Source organism: Athene cunicularia, assembly GCF_003259725.1.
Source record: "Athene cunicularia isolate RWA chromosome Z unlocalized genomic scaffold, athCun1 chrZ_part1, whole genome shotgun sequence".
NCBI classification, from domain to species: Eukaryota; Metazoa; Chordata; class Aves; order Strigiformes; family Strigidae; genus Athene; species Athene cunicularia.
This window is the reverse complement of record NW_020799142.1, coordinates 33,539,786-33,561,467: the sequence shown is the minus strand read 5'-3', so window position 1 is coordinate 33,561,467 and position 21,682 is coordinate 33,539,786. Positions and strand designations below refer to the sequence as shown.

General features: G+C 48.0%; 1 protein-coding gene across 4 annotated transcripts in view; it reads right to left on the bottom strand.

The window, feature by feature from the left end:
• The window catches only part of CTIF (cap binding complex dependent translation initiation factor), a 119,035-nt gene that overhangs the window by 56,893 nt on the left and 40,460 nt on the right, over nt 1-21,682 (bottom strand). For all 4 annotated transcript variants that reach the window (XM_026865567.1, XM_026865568.1, XM_026865569.1 and 1 more), the window contains one exon: nt 10,967-11,043. In XM_026865567.1, coding sequence (XP_026721368.1) covers nt 10,967-11,043 — 77 coding nt within the window. The remainder of the gene's footprint in view (nt 1-10,966; nt 11,044-21,682) is intronic.

Here is a 21,682-nt window from a genome sequence, read left to right as displayed (position 1 = left end):
AAGTCCCAAAAGCATCACTGCCGTGCACATCCTGAGATATCACTATCTCCTCAGACTTCCCCCAGTTCAGCCAGCTCCTGACTTAGGACATACCAGACTCATCAACTGGACATCCACCACCAGCTCCCTTCTGGAAGAAACCTTCTACAAGAAGGTACTAATTGATAATTGAAGTGAAAGTGAGTGAGGGGTTGTAGCAGGATGGCAATGACTTTAAGGGGCTCAGGGCTAAACCCTTCCACCTGTGATGACAACAGTTCTGTTGACACCTGTTTATGAAAAACTGAGGGCAAATAAACACTACTAGGCACTCCACCCAGGCTGCTGAAACAAGCAGTGACTGGTGTCAACTCCTGCTCACAACAGCAGCCTTGGCTGGTAGACCTCCATAGGGTCTACCTACCCAGCTGATGGGTAAGGGAGGGTTTGCTTTTGCTTCTGGCCAGTGAAGCCAGCCAGCCTCAACAAGAGGTTGAGCTAAATGTGGGTGAGGCATCTCATTAGCCATGTGCATCTTCCAGGTACAGACACCAGCACATTTTCTTCTGTCACCAGAAAATACTTATGGCAAGCATGGTCTGAAGTGGACACTGCTGCCTCTAAAGCTTCTCAAGAAGTGCCAAGGTGGCACTCACTGTGAGCATGAAAATGTCTTGGTGGAAACCCTTGCTTTTCTTGGCTGAGAAGAGACTTTCCCTCCATGAGATGGGAGAGAACGGGATCCCCAGTCTCAAGTCTTTGTTCTTAGTGAAGAGAGCCCAGAAAAAATCTGCATCCCACTGTTTCCTCTAGTAAGAGGTTTTTTGGCTCTACTCCTCCCACAGCTCTTTGTTTTTCAGACTTCCTTGGTTCTGGTCAACATGGGAAGGCAAAATAAAGCAAGGAAACCTGTTCTCATAAGATGGCCAGACTAATTTTTCTTATGAGGGGGCCAGAATTTCTCAGCAAGAAGCTTTTCAGGGCTCTACAAGCACCAGTGACTGCCACATTTGGGAATTCCTACCTAGTCCCAGGGAAAGGGGAATCCTCCCTCTTCTCCATACAGCACCACATTATTGTAGGGTTGCTCACAAAGTTCAGTCTTGTGCAAGACTTTTACTAGACTGCCATGGTGGAGAGCTTCAGGACCTATGTATACGTGCTCAGTGTACAGAACAACTGCTGCCCAGACAGATTACCACAGCAAGATGCATTTAACTCACAGAGAACACAGGCCTGGGGAGAGCGTTACACAGCATCACGCAGAGGGTGGGTTCCATTTGCCTCATTTTAGACGTCTGTGATGTCAGACGACAAAGGTGAGGTGGGGATCTCACCTCCATGGTAGTCCCACCCGTTACAGGTGGTTGAGAATGGGGAGGGAGTTACCTGGCCAAACGCCTGCTTCATGCTGAGGAGAACCATCCTGTGAACCCCACTGACCGCATCCTCCCTGACCAGAATGAGAACTCTGGCACCCCCTTCATATATGGTCAGCATAGTTATGGACACATGTGGTGGGATTCAGATGGTGGTGTCACTGAAGATGCTTATAGCATCTTGTTTGGCTCCCACCCCATTTTGGTGCAAGTTTCACAAGGTCTGGTGTCTGCTATTTCCTTGCATGGGCATCTGAAATAGCATCTGTGATCATGGGGGTGAAACCCAGCAGTCTGATAAAGCTGAGAACTGAAATAAGGTCTCCCATGTCTCTCCCAGAACCCTGAACACATGAGCAGTTGCTTTATCAACCTTCTCCCTAATTGCACAGCCACCATGAGCTCCTGCTCCCTCTTCCTCAACGCCCACAAGAACAGGTAGCAGCAGAAAAGGAGCGAAGAGCTGTTGATGTTGACAACTCACTGTCCTCCAGACCAGCCCCTGCTGCCACACAGCAAGAGATTAAGATCAAGAACAAGATACCTAACTGATGAAGTCAGGTGTCCGTTCACAACAGCCACACACTGAAGTTCTCTTTGGATTTTTTTGCTGGAGCAATTATTTTGCTTTATGTGAACGAACATCATAAGACCCAGAGCTTATCCAGCAGGCCATTACATTTCTATTGAGGTTTCATAACAGTAAAAAGTTTTGCCGGTGGTACATCAAGTCTTTCAATCAGCTGCAAAGATGGAGAAAAACAACCTGCAAAAGCCTCCTGATGCCATAATGTCTACTGGCAGCTTGGCAATTCAGGTTAAATTTAGTCTGTAGGACAGGGCTCACTTCAGTCGCCAAGATCATAAAAAAAAAAAAAAAAAAAAAAAAAAGGAATAAAAAGTCTTGTGTTGTGGAGTTTTTATGTAATGACAAAGCCGCTCTCAATAGAGAGGTGGCAACCCTGCAGCTGGGAAATGTACCCGGTTCTCTCCTGTCACTGCCTCCTGGCATTAAAAAAAAGGAACAATGAAAGGAAAGGATTATATCTGCTTAGATGAGTATCTTTTAACCCTTCTGCACCATGCCTTTAGCTAGGCACACAGGGAGAGTGGATCAGATATGGAGAATTGTAATGGATACTCATCTCCTGAAGTCCTGCTCATGTGGAGCATGTCCTCTTGAATTCACAAAGGTTTATCTTTCTATTGACATTAGTCTTGAGCCCACAAGAGAGCTCTGATCTTTACAGAAGTACCTTTTCCTTGCATCAAATGAAATGCAAAATCCTTTTTGTTGTTGCTAGCATGAGGAGAGGAGCTGTAAACACAGTATGGCCTTTCGTGGTGTGTTTTGCCGGCGGGATCTCAGCCGCACCATCTGCCTTCAGGGGTGACTCACGGCTGGGCATATTTTCACTGATGCCCTCAAGTGCGTAAGGGCTTAGTGCTGATCACAATGGCAAAAATAAGAGCAGCTGAGTGGAAGACCTCTACTCACCCCACCACAGCTTGAGACACTAGTGACAGGCAAAACAAACTCCTGGATGGATGCTAAATACCAACTGCTCCACCTTTACTGCTACTGGAGTTTCACATGGTCACTTGGCTAATGGGAAGACCCTACATGGGTAGCTCCGGGGATGGTGCTGAGGCAGACAAGTCACTCTTAGATGAGCCAATCCAGGACTGATGCTAGATATAAATATGGTTGAACTTCAGATGTCTTCTGCAGAGCTATTTGATCCCCTGTGACCTGTATGTGCCAGGGCTAGGACTACTGCGTAGGGATGGTGTTGGACTACGGTAGCCCCATGCCATACTGTGTCCTGTTCACTGAGCCCAGAGCACGGTGCAAAGGCAGCAAGGGGTCTCAATAGAGCCAAACCACCCCCAGATCTCAGCTCCAAGAGGTCCCTCTTGATGAGAAACTGCAGTGCTGCCACCAGCTCCACCCGTGGCTGAGTCACCTGCAGCCGGATGAACACGGGTCATCAGGAGGCAGCTTTTTGGTCACTTAAGGACCGCTCCTTCAACAGGGAGCCTGGTGCAGGCTTTGTTCTCAAAAGTCTCCCTCTGGGAGCAGGGTCCCAGCGCCGTGACCCCTGGCAGAGCCTTCTCCTTGACGCCTGGAAGGAAGGGCAGCAGGGCTGGGTGATGCCAGCATGTCTGGCCAGCATGGCTCCACGGGTTGAAGGGGCTCCTGTTTGACCCCTCCTGATACCATCTCTGCCCTGCTCCATCACTGCCTTGTCCAAAGAGCAGCTGATGGACTAACCAGGTCCCAATGACACGAGGTCTTTGTATGGACCCACCCGACAGCCTCTTGAGAGGGTATGGGAGTAACTACAAACACAGGGAGGAAGGACCCTGTGTCACTGCAACCCTCTCCAGTTCTCTGTGTCTGTTACTCCCTTGGTGGCAATCAAGGCAGACCTTCCTCTGATTTCCAGTCTTAATTAAATGGCCAGTCTTATCCGCTTACTGTTCACAGCAGCATGTTTCTTCAGCAGAAAAAGCCCCTCTCCCCCTGTGCTGTTTACCCCCGAGTACCTCAAGAGCATCCGCATCCGCTCCCAGCCTCTGCTGGGCAAGGCTGAACCAGCCGACACGTGAAAAGCAGCATTTCCTTCTCTGGGCTTTCAAGTTTATTTTATCCTTCACTTCCCTGGGTGACCCTGGATCCTCATACTAACAAAGAGCACGCGCGCAAAAAAAAAAAGGCAGAAAACTTTTGCTTTACATCTCATCTCAAATCCCCTTTGCTAATGGCTCCATCTCACTCCAGCATCATGTGGTCCCGCAACTCCCACCCGACCCCATACCTTCTCCCTGAATGAGAAGATCTTGCCCTTGAAGGAGCAAGCTAGGCAAAGCTGATTCCTGTGATGTTTTATGACAGGGTAAAGTGGTGGAGTGCCCTTTATGATGTTTTGAAAGGAAATTGTACAGGAACAATGTCCTGAGCAGTGTGGCTATTGAAAACCCTTCACAAAAGGAGTTTGCCACAAGAGGAAAAGCAGCTTAATAAGTTGAACTAATCACTGTAGGTGGTTGAGTATCCCTGAGGGTCTGTAAAATCAAATATAATGGGAAAAGAAATATATCACAGCTTGCCTATGCTCCTCAGCGGAGCCACTGGCAGATCTGGGACATTCCCTGCCTGGCCCCGAGCCCACTGTGACCGTCCTTTGGGCTGTCCCTGGGCAGGACCATGCTTGCCTCCGTCCAAGACCCTGGCTGGGGCCACACGGATGGGCTGGGATGAGCCCCAGGAGGTCCCTCAGCAACGTGGACTCTGACCCGGGAGTCAGGACAGGGGTGCCCGCCCCCGTGCATTCACCCCAGCTAACCCGGTTTCTGGCGTGGGCGCGAGCAGGAGGGGTCAGTGGCGCTTACACAACCCTCCTGCTTCAGGAAGAGGAAACCGTCCCTGACAGCCACCCGGGGCTCTCCGGGGAAGGAGGATATTTCTGCCTTCCCCAGCTCTGAATCTAATTAAAACCAGAAAACAACACACACACACAAAATAATCCAGTCTGTTTTTTCCTGATCATTTAAGTGTAAAGCCAAGTTAACTGTAGGAAGTAAATAGGGACAATGCAAGAAAAAACTTGGGGACACTTCTGTAATCCTGTTGTCAGAAGTTGTAAGTATTTGGATCATGCTGAAGGGAGACAGGGAAAGCACACAAGCAAACCTCTTTGGCTCCATCCCTTCCTAGAGGCCAGCAGGACCTACACAGCTCCAGCTCCTGATCCCCATGCAAGGGCTTTGTCAAGGATGGATTTCCCAGGTGCAGAAACACACCTCTTAAACCTCCATTCTAGAGGAGAAGGAGGAGATGACACGAAACTCAGTTACAGATAAGGGTGATGGTCCTTCACCAGAGGCCAGCCGTGGTCCCCACAGCCCTGGCTGGGAGAGAGGTGGCTCTGGTCAGCCCAAAGCCTGGAGACACACCAGCTGCGTGTGGAGCTAGCACAAGGGATCTTTTCTATTGAAAAGAGGAATTCAGATGCCTTTTGGAATGAGGGGATTGATTAATCCCCTTTTATTCCATCCTCTCCAAGACATGGAGCTGCACTTCCCTCTGTCATCTGCTAAGACCTTGCCCATAGACTGATCACCAAAAGCCTTGTGAAGTACCAGCCAGTATCTATGCACACATGAAGACTTCCTTTTGGTAAGGTATTCAGCCTGACTTCACTTTTAAATCCAACAAGATGTGATTGAACAATTGCAATCACAACAGTGTGAACTTTCTAAGACTTCCCTAGCAACCTTTTCCTCAATCAAAACCCTCCCTTAGGCAGAACGATTTCAGTACTCTCTTATCCAGAAGACCGAAAAGTAGGTGCAAGCTTACCTGTCTTAACACACTGCAACTCCATATATTCCTTGTAAATTTGATTTAAACTGGGCAACATTTCTTATCACTGCAACAAAGCTGGTGCAAGCCTCTATGCATGCATTTGTAGGCCATGGGGTTTGGCCAGCCAGACCCTCCATCCCAAAACACATCATACCAGGATGCCAAGGGAACTGGAGACACCCTGTGCAGCACCAAGATGACTTGCAATGTTTCAAGAGATACTTAAGAAATGTCATTTTTGGGAACTTTTTGAAAACCAAGGGACCAAACTCAGCGCTCACCTGTCCAAGGACACCACTTCCCAGCACAGCTTGTGTTCTGCTAGCAGCGAGGCACTGGGTTGGGAAGGGTCAGAGAAGAGGATTTGACAGCTGGGTCTATTGTGCCCCATATGCCAGAGGTTTTTTTCTCCTAACTGCTTGCAGAAGAGGAAGACAGGTGAGGTCCTGCCACAGGCCACGGAAAGTCCCTCCTTCCCTAGAGGTGTCTGCCCATGGAAAGCCAAACCAAGTTGCCTTTGGTGATATCTAGGTAGGGTTGGTCTTGTGTGGCAGCAAACAGCAGAATAGTGTTTGGGACAATAGAACCCTCACTGGTGTTTAATACTTGTTCACATGGACATCTAAGAAAAAACTTGCCTCTCCTACTCTTCTTCAATGATCCCATCAAGCGGTGATGCCCTCCATCACCCTCATCAGGAGGTGGCAGTTACACCTTGTGTGTCTAAACCAGCAGAGAAATCACCAGGTGTGGGGTTTCTGTTGGCTGAGGTGGGGAAGACAATACCTCTCCCTGCTCTCCTGCTCTGATTGTAAGGTCTTTGCAGCAAGGACCTCAGTACCTCCTATAGGCTTTTACAACACCTTGCGCAACTAAACTCTCCACCAGATACAGCTCTGATGTTGATCGCTGTAACCAAAAATGTGTCCAACAGACCCACAGTGGTCAACTCAGAAAGTCGAAGTCTGTTTTCATGATGCCTCTAATTTGCTCTTCACATCTATCTTATGCAACAAAAGGACCATGCATCCCATGGAAAAATGACTTGTGGAATGTAAAAACATATCATACGTTCAAGGAGAGAGCTGTGGCTGCACATGTATAGGTTGCTTCTCCTCAGAGGAGTGAAAGGTGCACGGCAGAGACCTCAGAGTAGGTGAACCACGCTCCTCCGCAACATGGTGACAGCATTTCCCGAGGAAAGGTGACGGGAAGGAAGTGGGGATAGGTGCTATTTACAGCACAGCCGGACATTAGCGTCGTTTTGCATGAGAAAAAAAAAGGTGCTCTGCTAGCCCAAGATGTGGCTCCTTCTGAATGTCACCGTTATGGAAGGGAGAGAAGCTCACACATGCTCTGGGGTGGAACAAGTATTATTTATAAGACCAGCTGGAAATAAATAAGCAGATTTCTGGGTACCAATGTGCTTTATCAGCTGTTTTATAATAGCTGTGTTATATAAAATATCATCCAACCTGAAGGTCAGCTACAACCAGGCAAGGCCAGCTGGACTTGTGCATCGTGCAGAGGTCAGCCTGGGGCTTGGCTCCTCAACCCAAGCTTGCACATGGCAGGAGGATGCCCACCATGGTCACTGGGGTGTGTCATTCTTCTCGGATGAGGCAGGTCCTGCTCAGGGAGAGCCTGTACACCATGGACAGGCATTGCTTAGTGCCAAGTGCTCACCAACTTCAGAAAAAGGGGAAAAGCTGCCTGATGAAAATCAGACCCAACTGCATCAGGTCTTTGGGGCCACACCTGCAGGACAACCTCTTCTCTGGTTCAGCTTCAACAAGGGAAGTGCCAGGTCCTGCCCTTGGGCCACAACCACCCCCTTCATGGCTACAGGCTCGGGGAGGGGTGGCTGGAGCTGTCTGGGAGAGAAGGGTCTGGGGGTTCTCATGGACAAGCAGCTGAACAGGAGCCAGCGTGTGCCCGGGTGGGCAAGAAAGCCAACGGCATCCTGGCTTGTGTCAGCACTGGTGTGGCCAGCAGGAGCAGGGAGGTGACAGTCCCCTGTGCTCTGCACTGGTGAGGTCACACCTGGAGCGTTGTGTCCAGGTCTGGGCACCTCAATCCCAGAGAGATCTGGAGGGGCTGGAGCGAGGGCAGAGGAGGGCAACGAGGCTGGGGAAGGGCTGGAGAATAAATCCTGTGAGGAGGCAGGGAAGGAGCTGGGAGTGTTCAGTGTGAGGAGGAGGAGGCTGAGGGGAGCCCTCATCCCTCTCTGCAGCTCCTGACAGGACATTGCAGAGAGGCTGGGGCTGGGCTCTGCTCCCAGGGGATCAGGGACAGGACAAGAGGGAACGGCTGGAAACTGCCCCAGGGGAGGGTCAGGCTGGGCAGGAGGAGAAAATGTTTCCCAGCAAGAGTGGTCCGAGAGTGGAACAGGCTGCCCAGGGAGGGGGGAGTCCCCATCCCTGGGGGGGTTTCAGGGCCATTGGGATGAGCTGTGGGGGATGTGGGGTAGGGGAGAACTTTGTAGAGTCGGGCTGAGGGTTGGACTCGCTGATCCCGAAGGGCTTTTCCAACCTGAAGGATTCTGTGATTCCTCTTGCAAATCCATTGCATGTCAGACCTACTCCCATCCTTGGCGTCTGCCAACCCTCTTCTAAAAACCAGCTCTATTTCCCTTGGGTCCAGGCATCCAGAGCTGCTTCCTAAACCCCCCTCTCAAGCTCTGCACCCACAAAAGGCCCCACACAAGCCTGTCCCAAATCTTGCTGCCACCAATGCCCCATCCACAGTCTTGCAATTTTGAGTCTCTCTGTATCCAGATGAGGTTTAAAACAAAAAGCCTGTAACTCCCAACCGTTTTGCTAGCCATAAAATCTTATCCCGAGGGATGTTTATATCACCTGTGTGACTTCACCAGCCTCAAAATGAAGCTTTTCTCCCCCAGAATGATGCCTGGGACATTAAGATAATAGCACTGCAAGTAAAGTGTGAACAGCTTTGTAACCTGTTTATGCTCCAGTACAGTCTGGTTTTTAATGTTTCCTATTCCCCTTTCCCACCCTTTTTCTCCCTCTATTTCTACCATGTTTTTCTCATAAAATAACCATTCTGAGACCTCACTTACTGCTAGAAAACAATTTTAAGGAGTGAGTGCTCTCTGGGGACATCTCCAATGGCACAAGAAGGACTAAAACTCACCTCCTAGTCCAAAATGCACGGCAGAGGCAAGGGGACCCGGAAAACACACAGCATCAAACCATGTGGTGGGGGGAGAGGGGGCTGCTGAGGTTCTCAGCCGATGTCTAGGGGATGGGATCATGCCTTTTCAGCTTAAATAATTATTTAAGAGACTGTTGTTTCACTCCACTGCCTCAAACTAGGCTTCGTAGCTTTCTGCAAATAAAGCAAGCATGATTTTCTGTCTAAGCTTGGACACCACCACGGATGTGCGTGCAGGACTCAGGCAGGGCTGCATACCCTCTGTTTTTTCCGTTTTATTTCACTCATGACTGCCTAGGGCTGCAACAGTCCCATGTCTCCTCCCTCATGATCCATATCAACTGGGTTTTAAGGCTTCTGTCTCTAGCACTGAGATATTACCCCAGTGCACTCTAGGCTGTATCTCTCCCCACAATCTTCCAATCCCAGCTCAAGGCAGTTTCTTTTGCTATCTCTCCTTGCCATCTGTGCGGAAGGCAGGGATGCCCTGGGGGCCTGAATGCTTCTGTCTGCTGATGGTTTATCTGAAGCGACCAGAAAGAAAAAGAAATAGAAATACGGGTCTGGTGTGTTCTCTTGGACCTGCTGGTTTTTTAGATGGGAGGGATGAACCAACAGGCAGTTCCATGCTCTGGTCCAGCCACAGCCTTGAGCATGGGGCTTCAGGCAGGAGACCCCTTGGCTCTGAAGGTTTCCTCTCCCACAGCATCGTGCAGTCTTCAGATGGCAGAGAAAGACGCGCTCAGTGAGCAGGGATGGGAGAAGGATGCTCAAACCTCCACTGCGATTTCTCAGGAAGCCAGCCCAGCACTGTGAGAAAGCCCACCCAGCTCTCTCTTACAACACAAACAGACTTCAGCTTGGTTTTAAGTATGTTTCGGTGATCACAGGGCTGCAACCCAGCTGAAACAAGCCCTTTAATTTTTCTTTTTAACTAAATTACAAGATTAAATCGTCATTTAAATTGCATACAGGGAAAAAGGAGGGAGCACCAAAGAAGAGAGAAAATGGAGTTTGCTGTTGATGAACCACCCTGCCTACAGAATAATGCTTCTAGGATGCCTGAGCAAATTCTTTTCAGCTGTTTTTTGGTCACTGAGTAAAATCTGGGAAAACCAAACCAAGCACAGAATTAACTATATCACGGCTGTTGATGTGTTGAGAAGTGATGGGGAGATTTGAGGATACACTGCAATGACTATTGCAGGTGTCTGTAGGGCTTTCCCAAAAATCCCCATCAGGCATCACAGCTCAGACACAGATTCAGATCACTCTAGGAGAAAACATTAGCCACTTTTTCTCCTATTAAATAACCTATTAACCTTGCAGACTCCTGGTTTTAGAAATGTTTTATTGCCCTGGTTGTGTTGTCTCAGCCACAGCAGAACACACCGGCAGAAATAAAGCTGCATGTACAACTAATTACCTTACTCCCCACTTATTTTTAAATTTAACCATAGTCACAATCCCTATCAAGAACTCTAGATGCCCTCATATAATTGAATATGCAATTTACACAATTAAATATCAAATTGACCCAATTAAATTAACTCAATGGATTGAAATCACCAATGCCACAGGAACTCAGCTGCATATTTAGCACATCCCCTCCTTCACGCAGACAAGCATCCGATGCTTGCTGCAAATCCCTCTCAACCATACCCACTTTGCAAGCGACCCTGAAAGTCAGCAAATTTTGTTTTTCAACAGAAAGAGAGGAAGCGAATTGCAAGGACTCAAAGGTTTTACAGACACCTTGCCAGCTGCCTCTTCTAATACAAGTGGGGGGATCTGGCTATGCTGGAATCAGTATGAAGGGAAGAGGCGGTCCTTAAGATACTCCTGGAGTAATACAGGACATACCCCAGATTTAAAAGACAAGCCAGGGGGATGGACAGACTCTGCATTTTCAGGATGTTAGTGCTCAAGTAAAGGTTTATGCATTAATCCAATGCTAAACCGCTAACAGCAGTATTGTCCAAAGACACTCCATGAAACAGTGGGGGAAGATGTGCAATAAAGAAGATTAAAAACAAACAAAAAAAGAGGTTTCACCTACCTCCGGTCGTTTCTCCTTCTTCTGAACAGCTTTTTGGTGTGTGCGATTTCAGCTTCATGAGGCAATGGATGGTAACCCTGAAAAACAGGGAAAAGCAGTGATCAGCTCCAAGATACAGGAGATTAATGTGGAAGGGGTGAGAGTGAGACAGAATTTCACACTCAAAATGTGAGCATGACAAAAGAAACGGTTCCCATCCAAACATCCTTACATCTCAGACATTGAAGCAGGTCTGGAAATCCACAGACTTGTACCTTCTCATGGCCGTTGCAATGAGCAGGGAATTAAGTTATCTGCAATTTCTGTATGGGAGAAATCCCACAGGGCAAGTAACTGGATCACACACGGGCTGATCCCAATATACACCATCGACAGGGATTTCATCCACTTCACACATGATACTGGTGCACCTAAACCATCTACTTTCACCGGGCTGTTTCCTTTGGATTTATTTATTTATCTAAAACTCAGCTGTAAAAATGTCTGTATGGGGACGATGCTCAGCAGCATTTTGAGGATACTGGAGTAAGCAAAGATGAGCCACAGCTGGCTGGTCCGCTGGGGCTGTGCCCCCACGCCACCAGCAAGTCAATGACTTTCTCACGAGCATCTTGCTGTGCCTGCCTGCTGTGAGCTGGTCAACCTGTACCACCGCTGGGGCAGGGACTGGTGGCATCCACCTACTGGAAACAACTGAGATGACCAGGACATTAAATGATTTGCCCCGGTCATATCGGTGGAAGAGCTGTGTGTAACTCAAGCCTCTGTCTTGTCCTCTCTCCACTGAAGGTGCCGAGTCCCTGACTTGGTGTGTTCATCCGATAAGGGAGATGCTGTATTTACCATCCTACTACGGGCATCGTGAGGCTTCATTAATGTGAGCAAAGAGCTCTGAGGTTCCTGGATGACAGGCACTATGTAAGTGCAAAGTATTATTTATTTTCCAGGGACCACAGAGCTGTCATAACCATAATGAATTTTATTTATGCAGTATTGTACTTCCCTGGCTGGCAATAAAAGCCCTGTAAAAGTCGCTCCTTTTATTTCCATTGCAATCTATCTTAGCCTCGGTGTTGCAGCTGCTGCTGGTGAATCACCATGCACGAGGGGCCATGAGGGAGCAGCCTGGGCAAGGGCAAGGGCTGGGTGGGAATGCATCTCATCCAGCAGCAGCTTTGTCATATTGGCATGACAACATAACACACCGGCTTAGAAAAAAAGTCCCTCTCTGAGTAAAGGGCCTTAAAAATGAGAGTTCATTTTGGTAGCGGTTACTGAGATAATAATATTTTGAGTTCCTCTGGTGGAAGATGCAATGGAGGAGAAAAGTTGCTGGGGATGGTAATGAATTCAGGCTTGCAGACCAGAGGAGGCATTCCTGAGTCCAAGACCAACAGGGTTTATTGTGACTATCCATCCTGGCCATCTGCAAAGAGCCTGGAGAAACTGCTACTGCAGCTACCCTACAGCTCCCGCAGCAGTTGGAGCCTTCTGCTTCAGAGACCTTCTCTCTGTGAGACTTCAAGCAATGAAGAACTCACCAAGCCCTTGGGTAAGTCCTGCTGCTGGCTTGCATGTCCCCATTTGAACCCTGCTTTGGCTGCAGTCTTGAAGTGTGTTTCCTGAGAAGGCAGTTTCCCTTTCAACTTTCTCCTTCGCTTTTAACCCTTCCAGAGAAAATCCAATGTGCCATGATCATATGGTTTAGCACAGGTGTTAGAAAGCATGCTTAAGATTAGTACCCACTCCCAGTGACCAATTAATCCTCCTCTCCCACTAACAGAGGTGCCACACCAGACACAGCATCCTACAGGGTACAGGGGCCATCATTACATGATTTCTTGCAAATCTGCTCACCCAGTGAGGATCCCTCAGCGATGCACGCTGTTCTGTGGTTCTCTGCTCACATCCTTGCACCCAGCACCAGACAGAGCTCTCCCCATGATCCCTAGATCTCATCTCACTGCTCAAATGTAGCCCATCTTTGACTAATCAGAGGTAGTTTGGGAGTAGGAAAGCTGGCAACCTGTTCTCCTAGGGCTGTGGTTGGGTTATCACCTAGTTAACCAGGTCTGACTTGGGCTTCTCCCGCAGCCAAACACCTCACGGTTAAATCTGTGTGGCATCTTTAACGTCTAATAGCTTAGAATCATACTGAACCTTCATTACTGTGGTTTGAGTCTTCCTCATCACTTATTTTCCCAATCATTTATTTTCACTGAATGCACAGGAGGAGCTTAACATCTGCGAGACCTCTGTTCCTCTGAAAATTTGCTTGGAATTGGCCAATGGTTACCAAACCAAATGAGAAAAGGAAGGGAGGGAGCAGACACACACAGCCCAATCACATCAGCTGTGCTAGTTTAAGAAATCAGGCTAAAAATAGTACGCTACTCAGTGAGGCTGTTTCTAAATGTCCTACTATCACAGCAGGCTAAAGCCTGGGGTATTTTTAAGAATTTAAGCTGCATTGCAGACACATGTGAAAATACAATTACCCTGGAAAAGTGAAACGAGCTCTGCAGGACACAAGGACCTAAAGCACCTATTTCCTCAATGCGAAGCCTTCACTAAAGTCTCAGGAGCTGCTTTTCTGATCTTTCCAACTAGAAATCATACGTACGGTGGTGCACTGCTGCATGTCCTCCTTGCAGAGCACCCCTGCACTGCCTCAGACCTCTACCCACCAGCAGCAGACACAATCGGGGTGAGAGATGGATTAACTACATGGGAATAAGGCTCCTAATCCAAGGAGCACTTCTGGACACTGCCTGTGCCTGAACAAAGGAGAACTTCGTGTCCCCATTAGGAAAATCAAGCATGTCCCTACTCCTGCTGAGCAGTTCCCTTCCTTAGTCCTAGTCATGAGACAATGTTTTGGAAAAAAACAGTCACCGATCACTACTCTTGTCTATTTTGGTGCCTAAACAGAGCTAAATTTGGAAGGGAGAAAAGTCGACTTTTTTTTTTGTGCAGCAAGCTGATGTAAAAGGAAGTATCAGCAACTTGCAAGAAGGGCGGAGTGGCTGGAGAAGACCAAGGGTGCTGGGTGGGTGGGGACGGACCAGAGTCCCAAGGGTACAGTAAGTGCTTTGATGACCTGGCTCTTGGGTTTGCCTGGAGGCTGCTCCCCACCACGGGTCATGCAGGACAGCAATGGAAGTGCTTTCAGTAGGGCTGGCTCGCTGAGGACAACGTGGATCTGAAATGCAGCTCTTCCATTCTTTCAGTGGACACACTCTCCATGAAGCTGAAATCCCTGAACAGAGCCAAAGGGAAATACATGTCTTGCAAGGCAGATGAGCACCCTCTGCTCTGCAGGCAGCCTACAACAAGACCTACATAAGACGGATGCTTTTTGCTCCTGCTTGGGCCAAAAGTCCAGGTGCTCGTGGTTTTCATAGGTTTGCAACTTCTCTTTGGGCAGCAAAATCACATTTGGTCTCTCTCTCTCCCATGTAGGTTTTACTTTGATATTTATTCACAGGTGGCTGGAGGAGAAGGTAACAAACCAACATTTCAGTGCTGCTGGTTCTGGAAGCCAGGCGTGTGGGAAAAGCAAAGAACAAGGAGCCCATGGTCTCAGGAAGGATCACTAATAGGGGTCATTTTCAATTTTGGACCTAAACGCTCTGCGGTTTACATGGTGGGAAGCTTGGAGCAGAACCTGAGAAGCCCATGGGACTTCTAATGCATGTATGTGTATGTCAAGTTTAAATTATAAACATGCACACTCTAACAAGAAAGGCCAATAGCTCTGGAAAAGAAGGGGCGTTCAGGACTGGTCTGCTCTCTGGGTCAGTCCCCTAGAGATCAGCTATGTTGTGATGTGCATATTCATTTTTAAGTGTTTTAGGGAAAGCAGCTCTTGGAGAAGGGAAGGTGATGTCTGCCAAGCTAAGGTGACTATCATGTGGCCACCTAGCATACGCTAAGGGAAATCTGTCATCTACCAAAATTGCTGCAGACAGACAGCAGAGGGGATCAGGTCTGACACCCACATGCGCTCTTTTTGTGCTTTACCTCCCTAATGAAGGTGTCTGCCCAACCCTCAACCCCGTTCACCTGCCCGTGGGAATCCAGAAAGCCAGCAGCTGCTTCTCCACTGCCCCAGACCCATTTTTATCAAAGTTTAATGAAAGAACAAATAAAAAGCTTTCAAGATCTTGTTGGTAATCTGCAGCAAGCCAGGAGCCTCCACCTCTTCCCCCACCAATAGCTGCCCCTTCCCACCAACATCATTCTCCTGAGCAGCCCCACACCTCAGCCCAGTAACCTGTGGGGTACTGGCCTGGGAAGGATGTGAAGAAATGGGGCAGGATCAGAGGAGGTAAACAGCTGGTTTTAGAGCAACCCTGCTACAAGCAGGAGCTTTGCTATTGTTTTTCTCATGCCTCCTCTGCAGCAGCATCAGAAGAAGTTGGAGGAAGGCACCAGCTTTGCCTTTTTTACTGATGGTGGCAAATCACACAGTAAATCACAGGGAGATAAGGAGAAAGGAGGCAGTTTTTTGCTGCTGCTGGTCCTTCTGTGACCACCCTTATGTAGCAAACTCCAGAGACTCCTTCAACATCCAACAACTGCTTTATAAAAGAGGCTGTCCTACTGGGGACCAACCTGCCCCCTCCCTCCTCTTTCTCCTCCACTTCTGCAGTTCTCAAGTGCAACTGTTGCCTGGGGTGGCCAAATTCGTGGGCTTTTCACAAAAACCTGGTAAAATTCTAAGGTGCTATGAGAGGTTGGGGTTCATTGCTTCGTCCCCATGGTCTTTATGTCTGGTTACTGCAGCCTGACTTTCAGCTGTGAAACTCAGCCCCACAGTGTGACTGTCTTCACTCATACCCACACCTTCCACCTTTTCCATAGATGTTTCCATGCAGCAGAAATGCCCTCAGTCTGTGATGGTCAAGCAGGCAAAGATGCCTGAATGGGAAACAGCAACACTGAAACCCTGAGAGTGAATGAAAGGTTGAGAAAAGCAACCAGACTGATGGAAAAAACCAATGCTGGGGTGATGAGAGAAGGAAAAGAAATGATCCAGCCATATCGCCTGATCAGTCTGCATGAGCTTTATCTCGAGCCTTTTGTGCCCTCAAGAAACATCTCCACCCTTGCTTATCTTAAACAAATGGTTGCAGAAGGCCTGAACTGAACGAACAGGTTACTAGGCCTGCGGTAGGCACTGAGAGTTTCACTCAGTTTTATTGCATGCAAAGTTCAGGGTGGGATTTATTTTCTGGGGAGGTGGGAAAGGTGAGGTGGGGCTGGGTTCACAGCAGCCCCGAAGACACCCCCACCTGCCTGCGTAAAGGCAACAGCACAAATACCAAGGTTGGAGGGAGTGTAAAAAAATAAATATATTGTGGTTCCAGAAATGTCCTGCAGAAACCAACCCAGAGACTTGCAACACCCCACGATAAGGCTTTCATCTCCCTGTAGGATGGATTATCCATGTCAGGAAAGTCCGGGACAGCACAGAGCTGCAGATATATTTAACTTTTATTGTACCAGTCCCATAGTCTTGGTGCCTATGGGGCTGAATGTGACAATGCTCAGTACAACCGCCCCATCCATCCAACTGCACGCGAAAAATGTGGCAAAGACACCGCTAGCATCATCCCCATCACCTCTGCCCATCCAAGGTCAGGATTTATTGACACATAAAAGTCCTGTGGGCACTTCCAGTAGAGCCATTTGCCATTGCCTCTTCCCCTTCCAGGAAATCCCACGGTGCTGTCCGGCCACCCACTCTCCTCTCTTATACAAGGGGAATTTTTTACCTCTTGAAAGGAGAGGACTGAGGCACAAAACGAAGCCTTGACCTGCTTTGGAAGCCATGGAAGAATACCAAACAATGTCAGGAAGCCGCCTGGAAATGATTTCCTCTCTGTTAAATTTTAAGTGATAAATCTGTTCCTTCAAATTGCAAGCTATTCATTTTTCCTGGAAGGTGCTTATAATAATAGTTGCTTCTGTATAAGGAATCAATTGGTGATCAACAACAACAGAACAGAAAGCACAACCATTTCATAACATACCCCTCACCCATGATAGAAGTCAGCTAAATCCTTACAGCACTTCACGATTGTGGCTCTCCCAACCCTTCTCACCCACCACACAGCACACACGGGTCCTGGCCACCTCCAAGGATGCTTTCTTCAACCTCAGCCATTGGAGAAAGAGCTAAATTAATCTATAGGGTTGGCAAAGAGGATTTAGTTTCCAGCCACCCAAGAGCTGGAAAAGGAGCAAAACTCTTCCAGCTTTGCCACCGCTGATCCAACAAACCTCACAGGGAGGAGGGATGCTCCGTGGGACCTTGACAGTAGGACGTGCTTGCATGATGAATCATGGCATAAGCAATATGCCTCAAATGGGAGGCATAGGAAGTTGTTTCTTGGGAGGTGTCCCTGTTTGGAGAATTTCTTGATTAACTGCACCTTTGCGGAGCACACCGTAACTCATACATCACCGGTAAAGGCTGAACACGCAGCTGCAGCACACGTGCCTTAGTGATGAGCACCTTGCAGGATACTCCTTTCCCCAAGAAGCAGTGGGAGCACAGAGGAGCAATGGCTGTGGAGGTGATCATGACTGCTGCAGCTAAACACCACTTCAGTTATCACTACAAACACCAGCGCTATTCCCTACAGGGCTCTGCCTTCCCACACCGCCCCAAGGATGCAACCTCCTGCATTCCCACTTGACGAGCATTAATGCTGGTCTACAGGCCCCTCTCGAAATGGTGGGTGTTTTAATGAATTACAGACCCTATGCAAGCAGTCGCAGGCCAAAAGAAGCATCATTTAGACCCTTCCCACCTTCTTTCCTTAGCATTTGCTATCAGCTTCTGGCAGAGAGCAGACACCCAGCTAGAGGGAAGACAGCATTTAAAATGGCATTAAATACTTGATGTCAACTAAGCTCGCCCACCTCATCCCTCTGCAACCAGCTCTGGGATGAAACAAAAGACACACAGAATGGCAGAACAACCCAGCGTGAAACTCCCAGTGCGGGGTGAAGGATGCAAATGCAATTAAAGCATTAAAATAATTAGGCAAAGCATCCCAAGTGAAACTTACCCTGAACCTTCCTCAATGCCTTCTGCTGATTACTGACAGTGAGTTTTCTGGGGTCTATTTTTAACTCTCAGCCCCTAAGCTCCTGAATTATACATAATTTAGAGATAAGAAAACTCTAAATCCAGGACAAAGTCTCCTAGGAGTAACTGCCTCTACAAACACACATGTGCACATCAGTGCAAACAGGATGGGCAGGAAGAAAAGCCCAACCAGTGCCACCGAGTCCCAGCTATGCCATCGAGATGGGGACAGGCTGGAAATGTTGTTGCATTGAAACAGGGTGCTCCAGACACATGGACACACGGTGTCATAGGAAGAGTATAAATAACAGACAAAAGAAATCCCCTTTTGTTACAAGAATACGCAACTCCAAAATCAGTACAAACTGACTTAGGAAATGGATTTTTTTCCCATGTTTTAGCAAAATGGGAACAATACTTCACGAGTGGAAGTAACTTTAATTGTTTTAACTGATGTTATTTTAGTGTTGTTTAGGTTTATTGTTTATTTGTATGTATTTCCTCTAGCCCGGTCAGGCTTAAAAACAAACCTTACTGTCAGCAGTAAAGCATCCCATCCATAAATAAATATATTTATCCAGTAAATATAGATATAACCACACCATTGCTTGGAGTCCGCAAACGCAGAATATTTAAAGAATCGTTAAAACAAATAGCGTTGGTGACCTGGGTTTCTTTCCCCTGGAAAAGGGAGCCTTTTTCAACTAATGTGGGGAATAAATACCGCCCACATCACTTGTGACCAGGAGGCACCATCCGTGGTGTTCCGTTTGCGGTCTGTCCAAGGTAGCCCAAGTTCATCCCGAGAAAGGGCCGCACTGCTCTGAAAAGCTCTTCCTACTTTTTCATTGTCTTGTGCTAGTTTGGGGGTGAGGGAGGAATTGCCTTAGCTAGGACTTAGACTGTTATGAGGTTGCTATGGGAATATTTGTAACTTGAACTATTTCAGTCCCTCTGGGACCTCGCATTTCTTTAAAATGTACTTCTCCTCTGTATTTTCCACATTCCCCAGTCTGGTTTTCCCCATCTCTTATCCCCTTCAAAGACTTCCACCTCTCATTTGTGCACCACGATGAGCCATTTGGCCATGCCTCTCCAGATGAAAGGAAGAGGGCAGGGGAGATGGCAGGACCACCCTTCATTCACCACCTACCCTCAACACCTCCCCATCACACCACTACAGTGGATGGTGTCGCAAGGAAGAGATCTGCAGGTAGAATAGGGAGCTCCTTGATGCATTTTTAAGGTGACTTCTAAACAGACCCCATAGGACACCAGGGAATTTGGTACCAGAGCCCAAGTCACCCTCTAAACTGGAGGGTCTGTTGAACCTCTGTGCAATCTCCAGCATTTTTACAGCCTCCTCTGGATGGGTGTGCCCACCTTGAACCTCAGCATCTTTCTCACCAGGAGGTAAGGGCTGTATCCAGGTACATTTTCATTTAACCCTTATTATAAACAAAAGACTGTGTGTCTTCCATGTGGATTTGTGCAATCCCCCAGAACCAGGTCCCCACAGATCCTCTCCTCTTGGCTGGACCAGGGTTTCAGCCTGTAGGAGCTCCACCTCATGCAAGCTCCCAGAAGTTGGGACAGTCCAACAGAGATGAAACCCCTTATTTGCAGAGTGATAACTCCACAACTTTTCAAACAAAGAGGTGACTTCTCTTTTCTTTCAACATGAGTAGATGCAGAGGCGCTAGGAGAACTTTCTCACCGCTCAGCCCTTGGCACTTCCCTCTGGAAGCCTTCCAAGTGCATAAAGTTTTGCAACACCCCAAGATCAGAGGCAATAGTTAATAAGTCAATGAGAATTTTTTGCCATGATCCATATCACAATGATCCATACACTGAGCCACCAAAGCAAAAGGAAATTTTGCCATCAGCTTCAACAGGGTCATTGTGGTGGCAGCCCCTCTTGGTCCCCAAACAGACCTTTCTCGTAGACCTTGGTGGCTGAAGCAAGCTGCGCAGAATATAACTGTCCTTTCCTTCTCCAAGTCCCTTGTATAGTGCTGGAAAAATTTTCACACAACAGATACTCCTGTTTGCATTTGGCTGAAGACACAGCCAACACACTGTCCCTGGGATTATACCACAAAGAAATGTTTTTTCTCCTTTCTGAAGTCTCTGCTTAGTCTCGCTCAGCCCAGAGAGAGCAAGTGAGGTTCCCATGTCGCAGCCACCCCAGCTCAGAAAATACCCCAATGTGCAAATGCCAATTTAATTCTATAAAAGCCTCATTCTTCCCTTTGAAAAGTCCCATTCCTTTGCTGGAGTGTGGGCTGTGCAACACAAGGGCTTGACTTTCTTCTTGCCAGGTTACTGGCAGTTTGTACCTGGGTAGAAGAAACTGCTTCTTGAGTGCCTGGCTGCTTCCTCCCAGGATTTTCTTTTTATGCATCAAGGACTAAGATTCCTTCTGCTGTAATGGGGTTTAATGCAGGGACAAGCACAGAAAACATTATGCACTTGCCACAGAGTATCAATCATATCACATCACATATTAATTATGCTGGTGGTTTTTCTCTGGTGCTTTGCAGACCTCTGGGAGCCATGGACTACTTTGAACAGTGAAACGAGGACGAGCAAGAAAAGCATGTTTGTAGCTGCTTTACAGCAGTCTCTAAATGTGAAATTTGGAAATGGATCTGTCATTTCCACCAAAAAAAAAAGTCCTAAAAACCTGTTTTTTATCCAAAGTTGCTAAGGGACATGCAGCAAGATGGCTGTACCCACTCTCCCATGTCTTGCAAAGGCTGAACCTCAACCATGACAACTCCAAAGACACAGGCATCATTCAAACATCAACTTTCTTCCCAGTGAAAGCATGAGTTACAGCTGCTGTTGTGATGACTGCCAGGAGCTGGGTGAAGCCCCTTCAATACATTTCACATTGGCCAAGAGGACACACCTTCAGGTGTTTCATCAGAACCAAATGGGGACAAGAAGAACGAGCACAAAACTCAACAAACTGACCCAACTTCTGGATATTCTCCTGTGCCAAGTGACCAGCACCAAAGACCTTGCTTACCAGAATGTTTCAGGTCATGTTGTCCCTTCTTGGTAGGGCTTTTTTAGCTCCTTTCTCCTTTCTTTGGTGCCCTTCTAGATGGCAGGATTGTGGACGTGTGATGGGCAGTACTGGCCTCCAAAAGTAGAAGGGAAAGGGTCTGAGAGAGCAATCACTGAGAACAGTGTGACTGAGGAGCAGAAAAGGACACCGTGGGAACACTGCAGGCAGCCCCGAGCAGATGCACTGCATTATGAGCAACCTGGAAGCAGCCATCAAACCGCTTGCCACCAAAGAGAGCCAGGAATTTTGGCAACCAGCATGTCCCCCATGTCCATTCAGCTGGCTGCCTTCTCTGTCCTGGACTCCTGCCCGCCACCGTCAGCACCACAGCCATAACCATCCTACGGATGCTATGCGGTCACGGTGACTCCGAAGTCAGGCAGGGACACTACAGCAGCCTTGGATGCAAAACAAGGTTTCCCACACTATGCTCCATGTTCACCTGGGTAGCTCTCCTGTGGGTCCACCCACGGCCTTAAATTAAGTAGCCAAGTACCTTATTGAAAGTGGTTTTAGACATCCTCACTGGCATATTGGT